General features: G+C 30.8%; 1 protein-coding gene across 1 annotated transcript; it reads left to right on the top strand.

Annotated features, from left to right (window-relative positions):
• Nucleotides 1-6,942: 6,942 nt before the first annotated feature.
• Nucleotides 6,943-13,888, top strand: LOC100815393 (splicing factor SF3a60 homolog). Its single transcript, XM_003523327.5, has 12 exons — nucleotides 6,943-7,156; nucleotides 7,243-7,356; nucleotides 7,802-7,906; nucleotides 8,288-8,430; nucleotides 8,538-8,634; nucleotides 10,051-10,215; nucleotides 10,359-10,430; nucleotides 10,759-10,917; nucleotides 11,041-11,118; nucleotides 11,513-11,641; nucleotides 11,857-12,003; nucleotides 13,441-13,888. The coding sequence occupies exons 1-12, from the start codon at nucleotides 6,983-6,985 to the stop codon at nucleotides 13,585-13,587; spliced, it is 1,530 nt and encodes a 509-aa protein (XP_003523375.1). The 5' UTR covers nucleotides 6,943-6,982; the 3' UTR covers nucleotides 13,588-13,888.
• Nucleotides 13,889-15,244: the final 1,356 nt, after the last annotated feature.

Below are 15,244 nucleotides of genomic sequence, written 5' to 3'. Positions count from 1 at the left end.
AAGTTATGGTGGAATTTGAAAAGAATTTGTCGCATAATGGGAATGTAAAGTTTTCGTTATATTAGCGTGAGAATAAAAATTATGTAAAGATGAAAATATTTTCTGAGAATGAAAAAATATTTTTCGATAACCTTTTAACAAACATAAGAATAAATTTTGTTACCTTCGTATTTTTTAAAATACAAGATTACTTGAAACAAAGGTCTCCTCGTCATAATTTGATATAATTAATGCTTCTCACTGTCAATCAATCTCGCATTTATTATTTTTGTTTATTTTCTCCTTATTTTTTATTATCTCTTTATCACTTTATGCTCAACCATGCATATTTTCTGTGAAAAATAAATTGTTACCGGTTATTTATTAGATTATCCAAACTAACGGCTTAGTCAATTTACAATTCAATGGAGCGAGCGAACTGGTGGAGTTTTCAAAACCATAGAATCAAAATGATATTGATCAAAACTATAAAAAAAAAAGTTAAATAAATCATAATCATGGCCCAAGTATTTGTTGTCAGATACTTATAATTCAACTATATCACTGTATCACCTAATGAGGTATCAATAACGACGTGATGTTAATTGTTAAAAGATTTTGGTCTCTTGGACCATTTTTTTTTTTTTTTTGTCTATTTATGTGCAGCAATCGTACGTAACGTGTTCTTGATATTTGTGCTACATGCATTGTCACAGAATAAGATAGATTTTCAACTGCATTAGACGATGGTATCGCTGTTTGTGTCGCCCTTAAGCTTTGTATGAACACTACAAAAATGACCAAAATCTTTATATTATTAATTATTACTTTAATAGATTATTTTAAATTTAAATATATTTAAAGAAATCCTTATCGAGTGAGTGAATGATAACTTCGTGAATTACAAGTATTTTAGTATATCTTTTAATTAAAATATTTCAAGAATATTAATTTAAAAAAAAAAACTAAATTATATATTTTACCATAAAAGAAAAACTACGGTGTGATACTCATATTTTTTATGGGAGAAAGTGCAATTTACTTTATATTTTAGCATAAGAAGGGAAAACAACGTAATACTAGCATGCATGATTTATAAGAGGATAATGTAATTTACTTTTAATGAGTAAAGTTAAATAGAGTAAATTGTATATTTCAATAAAAGATATGAGGATAATGTAATACTTACATCTATATAGAATATAGAAAGATATGTGCAATTTTTTAAAAATATCTTTTAAGTCCTTGTATTTGATAGTTTTTTTGTTTTTTTCTTTTGAAATTATTCCTTTTATTTTTAGTTCTTATAAATTATGTCTTTAGTCCTTAAAATACTTTAGATGATACTTAAAATAGTAAAAAAAAAGGTTATCTAAAGTCCTACAAGAATGAAAAATAAAATAAATATAATTTATAATAATTAAAAACAAAAAATGCAATGAAAAAAACAAAAAAATAAATTATAAAGATTAAAAAGTTATTTAATTTTTTTAATGATTTGAGTCTAAAATCTTGTGTAAATTATCCAAATGTGTTATCACTATATCGACCCTAATGGGTTTAATACTTGTATTTAGTATGCATATTTGAATTAATTATGAAATTTTAATAAAAAAATGTTTAACAAGATGTAAGTGAATATCATAAACCAATTTTAAATATATATTTTATCTTTTGAAAATTCAAATACACTTCTAATATTCATTTGATATATCCTCTTATACATTTAATATCAACAAAATGATTTAACAAGTTGTAATTGATATCAGAAAATCAATTTTGAATATATATGTTTTATCTTCAAAATTCGAATATGTTATAGTAACATAGATTTGATGTATCTTATGTTTTTACTGTCAATCAGATTTAACTTAACTTCTTATATCTTTTGATCTATTATTTTCTTTATCTTTAGCTCCAAATTTAATTTTAACATTTAAAAATGTATCAATAATTGAAATAACAATATATAAAAATGTGAATTATTTATCATAAATCTAAAATGTAATTTTATATGATAAAAAATATTTATTTATTAAATATTTTAATTATTATGTAATCTATATACTTAGAAATATTTATTTATTACAAATTCTAGTTATTTATAATAAACATTAAAATGTTATGTTACTGTAGGTATTGGAAAGTGTAGTTTTTCTTTGGTAAACTTTGTCTGTTTTCTTTGCTTTTAATAAATGTTCCTTTATACACTTCAAAATCAAACTTTTGTCTTCATAGTTTATGTACTACATAAGAGACGTGTAAGTATATGGAATGGAAAATGTAGTTATATATTCACTAGTAATCTAGCATGACAGGTTGTTCTTAATTATTGAGTTAATAATTCCTATATATTATTTCGACTTACCTTTCGAACGAACAACGAGAAGATCTTTGTCCACGACGAAGACAGATCCCCAACACTACCCTGCACGAGCTTCACTTGGAAACACTTGACTTCTATTATTGCTGGTCCCACTGATTTCTTAATTACTGACGCAACTCCATCAACAAAAAAACTTGGTACGCTCATACGCAGGCATATAGTAGGTCAAATGGAAGAAGGAAAAACACACCAGAGTATATAAAAATTAAAAACCCACTTTTTAAGAAGATATTCTTCAGCCAAAAGTTAGTGACTAATCTTTTAGAGTATTGAGTTCAATTTAAAAAATAAATATCAATCATCTTGATTTAAAAACCCATATTGACGTCACTCATTTATTTATTAGTGAATTTAGATACTAAAAATTAGAGGACAAACAAAACAATACATGGGCTTTTTTTTATATAGCAAAAACAATACATGAGCTACTATCATATATACGGCATTTTTTTATATTTTATTTTTGTGAAGTCATTTATGCGGCACATCGAGGCAGTTGCGTGTGTTTCTTTTCATTGTTAGTATCCAATTTGATTTTGATCACTTGCTTGATCCATGGGTATATGACTTGGATTGACATTGAAATAATCGACCATTTTTATGAATTTTAATTTGTCTTGAGGATACTGGTTATGGAGGGTGGCAGCATACAACTCAATTGTCAACACCTTGGATTGCCCAATGCAATTTAAAATCCCAAAATTATTATTTTGTTAATCACGCGGTGATGCTGTCTTATACTAGTAGTAACTTTAATTAATCCTATTATCGAAAAAAAAAAAAGTTTGACTAATCGTACTTACATCATGAACTACTCCCGCCTGTTTCTTTCATAAAAAAAAAATTACACTTGTTAAGAAATTAATTAATTATATTAAATTATGTTAATAAAAAAATATTGTTTTACAAATTATTTTTATTAGAACTTGATATCAAAGATAAAAATATTTAACCACATTAAATGAAAGACAGAGTGATGCTCTTTCGCTGATTCCAAAAGACGCAGCGCGAACCCCACATTCAGATCAGACAACAACTATTACCTTAACGGCTTTGTTGTAGTACTCTATTTCTTTGAAAATTAGTCTTATGATTTCTAATTATAAAATATATTTAATTGTTAAAAAGAAAATGAAAAGTTTTAGAAATCATGTAAGAGCGCATTTTAAAATCTTATGAGGAGTGTATTTTTGTGCTTTCTAATAAAAAAAACTTTCTTTTACTTTTTTAACCAATGTTTTAATTTAAAACAACAGTTGGCTTTTATAAATTAGGATGTATCTTTATAACTTTTAAATGTTTCATTTAAAATCAGAGTTTTTTTTTATTTTATTTTATACCTAGCAATATATGCATCACAAAATGACTAAATCACAAATCTACCCTTTGTTCAACCATGCATAATTTTTTATATGTACGTAAAAACATTTAAACAGTGGAAAATTCACTTGACGCATAAAAAATGCAGGACTAGGAAAATAATGATAAGAATGGATAGAAAATTGATCGAGTTGACAGGAAATGTGTGTTTGTGTGTAAGAACTTTGTATGGATGATGGTATATTTTGAAAGAAGTACCCAAAAATTTCCTTAAAATAACATAATAAAACATATATAAATTTTTATATAATGTTATTTAAAAAAGCTTATACCATAAAAAAAAGTATAATGTCCTAATAATTCAAGAGTAACTATTTCGCCAACCCAATTGCCTACATGTCACTCGTAATCGAAAAAAAATAAAATAACTTTAACTGTCTTGTCGTATACCTTTTGAAAATTCCCATTAGCATTAAGGTGCGTGTGTGTTTCACGTTGCTTGTGTTGTTTGTTGATCAGTCAAAATCAGTTTTAATTCTATTTTTTCCTCTATAAACAGTTTCTTAGAAGGAGAGTTGAAATGTTAAAATAAAAATAAAATAAAACAAGTAATATTTAATTTATGAAGTTAAAAATGATTTTGATTTTTCTTCTTCAAATTTTAGTAAATTTGATAAAAAAAATATAGAAACTAATATATTTGAAAAGTGCTTGGAAATGTAGCAAAAAATAAGTGCTCGAAAAGGTACGGTCTCGCAGAGGCTATAAGCAAACGCACTTTTACCTACCTTTGACTCAAAAGGGAAAAGATAAAGTTCACTTTTCTACTTTTTCCGTGAAGATTCGTTGGCATTTGGCAAAGCCGAAGGTTAGGGTTAAACGCAACGCTTGATAAGTAGTCAAGTTTTGCACTATTATTTTCTTTCTGTCTCTCTCCCTTGGGCTATATAATAGGCAAGATCAATAATATGGTCGATACGATAATTATAAAGAAAAAAAGGAAAAATGGCATTGACTAAGGTGACTTTTTTTGTCCGGGTTCACAGGGTGGTGGGCGATGCCATGATTGCTAATGGTCACCAAAAGTGAGCTTGTTGGATAGTCTTAAAGGGGCCTGTCAGTTTAATCTATTTATTTTTTTAAAATTTGCATGTGCTTGTAGACAACTATAGAGTGCCAGTCATTATTATACTGAGCAACTACTGTCTGTTTTATTTGCTCTTTAATCATGTTTAAGGTTGTTGATGATGAATTTTGGTTAAAGGTTCAAAAATTAATTAAATCAACAAATAAGATTTTCAAATAGGACTTCACATTAACTAAGATACTTTTTCGGGATTCTTTAATCAAACTAGCAATAAGTTTTCAATTTGAAAAAAAAAATCAGAATTTAGTTTTAACAACTATATAAGTTTTAATCAAAGTGTTTAATGTTCTTAAGCAATATTGAATTCTTACAATTGAATATCACCCGTTTTGATTTGCAAATTGCAAGCACCAGTACCTTGTACAATTTTTATTTATTTATAAATGATCACAATAACGCTCTAAAAATGAGCAATAGTATGCTTTAAGCAAATTATAAACAAAAGTAAATGAGGAGTTATAGAAAGATAATTGCATGAAAGCAAATCCAATCTAGTCGAAAAGTAAAATATATGAAAGTGGGCAACAACATGCATTTTTCTATAAAATTGGGTTGTCAGAATGCAGCTTAATTAGTGTTAAAAAACTAATTAAAAATTGCATGCCTTTGCCTTTTTATAAGAATGTTAAAATAATAGGATTGTAAACGGTCTAAAAACACGTGTTCCACGAAATAACTACTTAATCGACATCTTGACATCGTCCCTTGCTATTTAAATTCATCAAAACCATAATTGCACTCATAATCGCTACATTTGTTTAGATTAGATCAACAAATCTTGCTTGAAGTTGTCCTTGAACGTCCATCAGTAGACATCCTTTTTAGAATTGAAAACACATTCTCGATTTTATGCATTACACTCTCCAAAAATTTCTCTTTTTTAGTTGAAAATACATTTATGAGCATCAACATGTTACTTCTTGCTCCAAGCATTATCATTGATAAAAAAAATATTTAATTGACCCATCTGTTAATGCCACCTTTTTTTGTATAGTATCAAAAAAATGATCTTTGAGCAAGGAAAACGTGAAGGAAAAAATACTATTGAAAGCAACAAGGCCATAGAGATGTCACCAACGACCAACATTAAAGACAAAACTTTCAACGGTAAAGATTCACGGAAAATTTACAATGAATTAGAGGTTATGAATAGTTAAGATTTGTATTATAAATACCATACTTATATTCTTTAATAAGGGTTGAAATTTATAAGAACTTATATCTTGTCCATGCCACACTCACGGATCAATGGATTATTAGAATATTCTCAACCATTTTGAATCTAACATTTTACTGTTTTAATAGAGTAATTTTATTTATTTTCATTTACTTTTACTATAATTATTCTCATGCCCTTCTTTTTTTATATAACATTTTCTCTTTTACATACCAACAGTTTGTTCAATTGTATGTGTAATAATATATTTTAGTTTTAATTGAACACAAAATTTAATATATTATCCCATCACAAAGGACCTAACAAGAATAAGATGTCTCTAAATAAAGAGTTATTCTCTTTCTCAAGTATTTGTTGTGAGATTATGTTTGTTGACAAAAAATATGCACAAAATTCATAATCTAACAAAAAAACTACTGGTATGTAAAAGAGAAAATGTTATATAATTAATTTATCGTCTATCATTAATATTAAAAGAATATAAATGAAAAAAAACAATTAATGGACAATTATAACGACGGAGGGAGTAACTTTTTTTTAAAAATTATAATTCAAAATATGAAAATAAACATCTAATACATGAAATGAAACTAACACACTAAAGGGGACATTGTAAATATTTTCCGTCATAAAGGGTGGGAGCAATGATTGCGAGCTTCAGCGTTCCACAGAGAAGGGAACATGTTTCACTAAAGATTCTGTGGAGTTATTAATTGATCATGACCAAACCAACCTAACAGCACCTAATAGGGCATACCGACACTGCTCTAGAGTGGGATTTTATTCACCGAAAACGATCATAAACCATGTTTTGGGCCAATCGAATTGTTTAATTTCTAGCCCACTTAGTTGACCCGCAGAGCCCATTGGGCTGAAATTTATAAGGCCTGCGTTAGGCCCATGAATAGCTGGGTTGGGTTAAGTATTAGTGGCTGTTTGTGCGAGAAGGAAGGGAGAGAGAGAGAGAAAGAGAATGTCGTCGACGGTGCTGGAAGTGACGCGGGCGGCACACGAGGAGGTGGAGCGGTTGGAGCGGCTGATAGTGAAGGAGCTCCAGAATGACCCGGCCTCCAACAAAGAGCGTTTGTATCAGAGTCACCGTGTGCGAAACATGATCGACACCATTACTTCCACAACTGAAAAGCTTGTGCGTTTAGCTTATTATTAGGTTTTTCTTCTACTTCACTTTTCCCATGTTCATTTCGTGACCTAATTTTCTATTCTGCGTTTCAGATTGGAATATATGAAGATAGCGACAATGCAAGGAAGGATGAGATTGCCGCACTCGGAGGTCAAACTGCCACTGGAATTAACGTTTTCAGTGCCTTTTATGATAGACTCAAAGAGGTAGCTCATTTATTTTTTCGGTTCAAAACTTGGCTTGTATTTCTCATTTTTTTTGGAAAGCGCGATGTTTTAGTTGTTAATTTGTTAGTGAGATGCATTCAAACCCACGACTTCACTCTCCCTCCTCTCCCCTTCAACCACAAAACCAACCTTATAACACTTATATTTCTCAATTTTTAGAAGAAATGGAGTTTTCTTTTTTCTTAAAATAAAATAAAAAAAAACTTAAAGTGGTGAAGCATCAAAATTGTTGTGTTTAAATCTGTATTTGTGCAGGTTTATGATTGTATTTGTGTGTGCAAATGGAAGGAAAATTTGGGATTTAATGTAATTACGTTTTGGAAGAAAATAAATAACTTGATATGGTGAAGCTGGGTTCTCGCAGTTATTTGTTTTTTTGTTACTGGAGTATGTTTAACGGATTGGTTGTTTTGTGGTATAACAGATACGAGAGTATCATAGGAAGCACCCAGTTGCTCGTGTTGTTGACGCCAACGACGATTATGAAACACTTCTCAATGAGGAACTTCAAATTGAGTTCAGTGGAGAGGTCTCTCTATCTCTCTCTCTCTCTCTCTCTCTCTCTCTCTCTTTGTATAATCAGCCAACAATGCTCTGAAGTCTGGTGAACAGAAAATATAGAGAATGCTGTTTTGTTAAGTGAAATTTAACTTGGCTTAGCATGTGGTACAATGAACAAATTTGTGGATTCTTAATATTAAATCTAACTTAATATGTCTATGAATTGGGAAAGCTGGGGAGAGGTTCTTGTCCGAGGTTAACTTTTTTCTGGAGACAATCAGTATATTGAGTATGCAAGATTAAATCTAACTTTTTCCTATTGTGAGGAGAGGCAATATCTCATCTCCAGTACTGACAATTTCTGCTTCTGCAGCCTTTTCTGATCACTGATTCTGTGGAATTCTTTCAGGAAGCACTTGGTCGATACTTAGACTTGCATGAATTATATTATCAGTATGTCAATTCTAAGTTTGGAGAGCCAATTGAGTATTCTGCATATCTTGATGTTTTCTCAGACACAGATAAGATTCCCCGCAAAATGAAAATGACCAGGTGGATTGTATTCTCGGTTGAGTTAATTTGACAATCATTTGGCATTTATGGGCATCCTAGTTTGTATTTGTATAGGCTTCTAACTTTTTGTTGTTCAATTTCTTCAGGCAGTACCGAGAATATTTGGCGAATCTTTTGGAGTATCTGTTATACTTTTTCCAGCGTACAGAGCCCCTGCAAGATCTTGATCGAATTTTGTCAAAGGTGATTAATATTATCAGGCCACTGTTCTAAATTTGTGGCATTTTTAGCTTAGTTTTGAGCCTCACTAAACGGATAGGTTTTTCCTTTTTTTCTTTTCAATTTGTGGCATTTTTAGCTTAATTTTGAGCATCACTGTATGGATATGTTTTTTTTATTCTTTTTTTTTTCATCTCATAACTTCGAAAATTTTGGTTTAGAAACCTAATGAATCTTTTCTCTGAATGATTTGCATTAGTTTTTATTTCTGAAATTTTTTATTCAAAGAAAACTGGTGATATGTTTGGGTTGTAACTGTGTCTTGGCCAATTTCTTCAACTTTTAGGCCTTCTATTACCATATATTTACCTCTATGAAAAAGTAGTAATAATTCTTTTTTTGGAGGGGAGGGGGGTATTTATAAATACAAAGTTGGGGTAGTGCACCTGTTGTAGAAAAGATGGTTAAAAACTTGCCTTAAGTGGTTAGGGCATGTGCGGACAAGACATGTAGAAACCCCATTAAGGATAGTAGATCAGATGGAGGGTAACCTAATTGCTAGAGATAGAGGAAGACCTAGAAAAAATATTAGGTAAAACAGTTAGGATGTAGTGCTAAATAGTTTGTGTGTAGACATGATTTACAACAAAACATTATGGCATTGTTTGACTTCACCTAGTGGAGAAAAGCTTGGTTGTTGTTGTTGTTAACTATTTCTAAAGAAATTTACACCTTTTTTCTTTCACGTGATTCCATTTTCTACAGCATTCTTTGTTGAAGTTAAATATTTTTGAACTAAAGCTTAAGTATTTTTTATTAGATTTTTTCTTAATAGACTTTAACTTTAGAAAGGATTATATGATTTCAATATTTTATATTTTCTATGCACAAATACATGATTGGCCATTGGCTAAGTATGAACTTTTAAGTTTTAACAATCATACTCAGTAATTCCTGCTTCATGTTTCTACTCTGTTCATTCATTTGAATGAGTTTATATTGCATCATAGAAGGGTGTACATGAAATTATTGAAAGTTAATCTTAGTGGGTGCTTGTATAAACTCTCAAAAAGTGATTCTAAGGATGAACAGAAATCTGATTTAATTTTTGGAAATATTATAATAAGCAGAAACTATTTTTTGTGAGGTTACAATTGTAAAAGTACTTTTTATTTTGAAAGTTTGATACGGTTTACTTTTTCTCCCTAGAAGCTACTCAAAACCACAATTCAAAATAATCAGAAATCTTTTTATTTTCTTTTCCTGATTCTATTTTTTTTTCTTCTAAAGCTTAAAACAATGATTTTTAAAAGTGATTTTTCATGGAAAAAAAGCTAAAACAAACTGACCCTTAATTTTCATCTCTGACATGGGGATTCCTTGAGCATTATTTTCATTTTCTCTTTTTATACGAGGGAGAATCTAATATAATTGTGGCAGGTAACAACTGAATTTGAAGAAAGTTGGGCTGTTGGAAAGGTACAGGGATGGGAAAATGACAATCAGGAAAATGGACATGTACTTGCTGAGCATGCTACCATTGATCTTGATTATTATAGTACAGTTGAAGAGCTGATGGAAGTCGGTCCTGAAAGGTTAAAGGAGGTAAATTGTATGAGTGTGTGTGTGAGGGTACATATTCCATTAACAATGTAGCTGGTCAGTGCAAAAATTCACCATCACTAATCATAAACTTGATAATATATTGATTATATTTTTTTCTTCTTCTCTGCTTTTTGATGTGATAGGCACTGGCTGCGTTGGGGCTGAAGACTGGTGGTACTGTTCAGCAACGTGCAGAGAGGCTCTTCCTCACAAAGGTAATTTATACCCCTTTACAGAGTATAAGGTTATTCCCCCACCCCACCCACCCACCAATATATATATATATATATATACACACACACAAATATTATCTCATGCATTTTGAATACTGTGAAAGTGGGAATCCATTATCTATTTCATAAGTGGCATTTCCATTTTCCGTGGTAGATCAAAATTAAATTGAAATTCTTTCACCCGAAACATCCTATTTGGTTGGGAGAGACCCTGGTTCCTTTAATTTTGTTTAAAGTAGCTTTGATTCCCCTAGGCTACATCTGATATAGCAATTTATTTTTTTGTTTTTGTTTTTGTTTTAATATGCAGCACACACCTCTTGAAAAGTTGGACAAGAAGCATTTTGCTAAGGGTGCACGTGGTGTAGAAAAGAATGGGGTTGCTGCAGTTTCACAAGAAGATGGAAATTCTAAAGAAATTGCATTGATGGAAGCCAAAATGACAAAACTTTGTGATTTGTTAGAGGAGGTTAGCATATTTTGCTTTAGTTTAGTTTCGTTGATGTCTTCTTTTCAGCATTTTGGGCTTGTATAATGATTGCAAGTATCAAAATTTCTATCTGGATGTATAATTTTTCTGACCCTTCTACAGACAATTGCTCGAACAAAAGACAATGTTGTAAAGAAGCAAGCCCTAACATATGAGGAAATGGAAGCAGAGCGCGAGGAGGTGAGTCAAGGGAATTTATTGATCCTCTAAAACTTAGGGATTCTTTCTGCATTGCTATGATATTAGTTTCACAAATTACAGTTTTATTGATTTGTAGAAGAGTGTGCATTGCAATAACCTAACTGTTGGAAAACCTCCTTAATTGCGGCCTCTTTGGGGATCACCTTAATTGCAGCCTTGAATTAGGCCTTAAGCCCAGTCTCTATTTTATATCTTTCATGCCATAAATATAACACACAAATGCATATTAACAAGAGGAAAAAGAAGTTTCAGGCTTTCTTCATACCCCATTTGGTTTACATTTTCTCTGTTTTTGTCCATTTACTTTTATTCCTTCTCTGCTCCCAAAAATGAGCTCATTTAATTGTGTGCCATATTAAATGATCCTTGACAGGAAGAGACACAAGAGGACACTGAAAGCGAAGATGAGGAGGAGCAGATATATAATCCCCTAAAATTACCAATGGGATGGGATGGGAAGCCTATACCTTATTGGCTGTATAAGCTACATGGTCTGGGTCAGGTATTATATTTTCCATTAAAATTTTGGAAACTGAAATCAATATTAGAGAAAAGCTATTAAAAAAAATTATTGTTATCTTTGCCACACCTGTGTATAGAATCATGTTATACATTAGATAAATCTGTTGACCCATTAAAAGGGTACGGACTTGTTATAGTAGGATTCTTTATGGCTCACAATATTTGGATCATTAAATAATATAATATGTTTTTCAGGAATTTAAGTGTGAGATATGCGGGAACTACAGTTATTGGGGGCGTCGGGCTTTCGAACGACATTTTAAAGAATGGCGCCATCAACATGGGATGCGGTGTCTTGGTATACCAAATACTAAGAATTTCAACGAAATCACATCAATTGAGGTATGCATATATGTTTATTTGTTTCATTCCCTTGCTGGTAATCAGTCTGTAGCATATTCGTTAAGTATAAAAAAAGATTACTTTTGTCTTCTGTGTATGCATGTGTATTTCAGTGCACCCACCTTTGTTTTATTTGTTATTGGGTTCTTCATGATTACGTATTGAAATAATTTGAATCGACATTACATTTTTTTTCTCCTTGGTCTATAACCAATTGAATTATTGAAATATAACATACATTAAAATGCCATGGTATAACTTAATCATCTAGTAATAAAATTTTCTTGTATGTACTGTTTTCCAGAGTGTGTTAACCAGTGTCTTGAGAGCACAGGTTAAGAAATCGAAAGTAGTTTTTTTATGAGAAAGTGCAATATTTAATGTTACTGATGCACTCCTACTGTAATTTCCAATAAACTTTCTATTTATTCCCTAACAAAATTCCTTTAGGGTACTCATTAGCAGGACCCATTTATTAATTAAGTTTGAGGTGTATGACTTTTAAAAAAATTGAGTCCAAAATTATATCTGATTGCATGATTTGATTATTAATTGGTGATGTGTGTGCAGTACCAGTAACAGTATCATTATTTGTCCACTATTTCTTTCTTCATTCACTGCTAGAAAAAGAGCTGATAACCCCACTGTAATTGTAGATATTATCAATGCTTATCTTCTCATATACTGTCATATAGTGTTGGTGTAGGAAAAGATACCAATCTGTTTATCCATGTATGTATTGTGGTGGCGGGTGGGGTGAAACTTGTGACATGCAGATTCATGCTGTTGGGGTTGTTCCTTTTCACGGGACCATGTTTTTGGTGCCCATCTATTTGTTCTCTTTGCACTTTTTGTGCAATTAATATACTTGTTATTAGCAAAAAAGAGAAGATATTATCAATGCTAAGAATTTTGTTACTTTGTTCCAACCATGTTACTCTATAATGGTTGCAAGTTCCTGTACTGTTTTATGTTCCCTCTCAAATTCAATAATATTCTGCTCATCTGATATGCTTAAGGCAATTTTGAAATTGCATTTGCGTTTAAAACTCCCTCCAGCGGACATAATTGGCGAAATCTTATTTCGATGGATGCAGTTTTAAATTTTATACTAAAGTTATTGCTAAATATTACAATTTTGATTCCAGTAATTTAATTCCTTTTATGCTAGTTTGAGCACTTCATATCTTTTATGGCAATTTGGCGATGAAAAGTAGTTCCTGGTAAGCAGTACCCTAGTGAAAATATCTATATTTGCTGGCACTCAATGATAGATGCTAAAAAAACAAATATAGCTAAAACAGGCACGAAATCAGAATAATTCATCTCACCGACCTAGATTAAGTGTGGTTTTTCTTTGTTGGATTCTGCAGTCCCTTTTCTTTTTAACCCATGACATTTATAGTATATCTTAAATGCTATCATGCTCTGTTGCAGGAAGCAAAGGAACTTTGGAAGAAGATACAGCAAAGACAAGGAGTGAACAAGTGGCGCCCGGATCTAGAGGAAGAGTATGAAGACAAAGAAGGCAACATCTATAATAAGAAGACATACACTGACTTACAGCGCCAGGGACTGATATGAGAAAACACTATTTTGAATATTCCTCTTTTCAAGTAGTTTTTTTCCCTGGTGTGTGTGAAGTGGAAGTAGAAGCAGCTTGTTTTCTACAGAGTTGATGGGGAAATGGTTGTATCTATATACAATTGTGCACTACCAGGGAGAGAAGAGTGGGGGTAATATGACAATGAGCAATATTTTGTAGATTATATTGTACTTTCTTTAGCAATTGTGAATTCATGATCGTTACTCTAACCAGGCAGAAGAAACGAGTATTGCCAATGATGTTGCATATTATTATAAGATTTTGGGTTTTAGTAGCCTACTAATGTCTATTTAATTGGAGATTGAGTGAGATCTTGGCATTAGTATATACATGTTTGGAATCTGCTTTACATGAAGTGTCATTTATGGGAATACTCGTAGCGTGTAGTGCACCAGTGAAACGTGGCGTGTATCTTTTAAAAAATTTATGTAGAGTAAGAGTTAGGTGGTGAGTACCTGTGAAACATTATAAAAGGCAATCTCACCTAAGTGAGTGCGTGAATCAATGAAGTAATAATATATGAAAAGTTTGTGTGATTGATGATTCTTGAATTGTTTTACTTGTAGACGTATGTGTTATCAATTCCTGTTCCCGTTAATTCACAACCATCCCTGTATCTGTCTTCATGTTGGATGGGTATGGGATATTTTTCTCCATTCTTGTTCCTATTGGGTATGAGACACAGTAGATATAATACACTCATATCCGTCCCAATCCCTGTTTTAAAAAGTCGGAGCATAAATTATGTCGACAGAAGCAAAACGATACCCATAAATGTGGGTTTGCTTGTCATTTCTATGACCAACGGGTGTGACATTCAAGGGTAGTCACGAAGTAATGTGCATTTTACTGTTTTCATTTTTTATTACAAAACTGTTTATTTTATTTTCAATCTGTTTTCATTTTTTAAAAATTTGTACAAAAGATAGAGAAAAAATATATATTTTCTGTATTTCCCGTACAAATCTTTAAAAACAGGAAAATAATTAAGAATAGAGTGATAATTTTATAATTAAAAAAACAAAGCCAGAGAATAATGGAGAATTCCTTCCAAAGATTAATTCCTTTAACCGCCGAATATTTTAGAATTCCAGTATGGGGGCATAAATAGGTGCTGAGGATCATTTTATTAATTAGATAGTCTAAATAGTAGCACTATTCAAAGTAATTGAATTGATTTTTTTTGTTATTGATAATAAATAAATTATATTTTATCTTTTTACATGTCTTTATTAAAACTTCTAATATTAAAAAAATGATGAAAAACATGAGACAATGACAAATTTGAAGTTAATTGAAACGAATAAACCCATAAATAGATTATTGTTATAATATAAACAATTCTTTTGGTCCTTTTTATAGAAATTTTTATGGAAAAATTGTCTTTATCTTTTTTAAACAAGATTTCGTCCAAATTGTCTAGTGTGTTAATTATTTTTGCAAAATAAGTCTTTAATTAGTTAGCTGGATCCCATCTATATAAATATTGGTCATTGCAGATCAAATTAAATGAATCGAACTAACATGTAAGGCTTGCGTATTATTCCATACTTTTTTAACTAAACCTTTGTATAAAGATAAGAAAGAAACTACGTAAAAAGTTTGTTGGGCTAATCACGATTAAAATGTATATAC

The sequence above is a fragment of the Glycine max genome, chromosome 4, assembly GCF_000004515.6.
Source record: "Glycine max cultivar Williams 82 chromosome 4, Glycine_max_v4.0, whole genome shotgun sequence".
Lineage (NCBI taxonomy): Eukaryota > Viridiplantae > Streptophyta > Magnoliopsida > Fabales > Fabaceae > Glycine > Glycine max.
The sequence above is the reverse complement of the archived record's forward strand: the minus strand, read 5'-3'. Positions and strand labels throughout refer to the sequence as shown.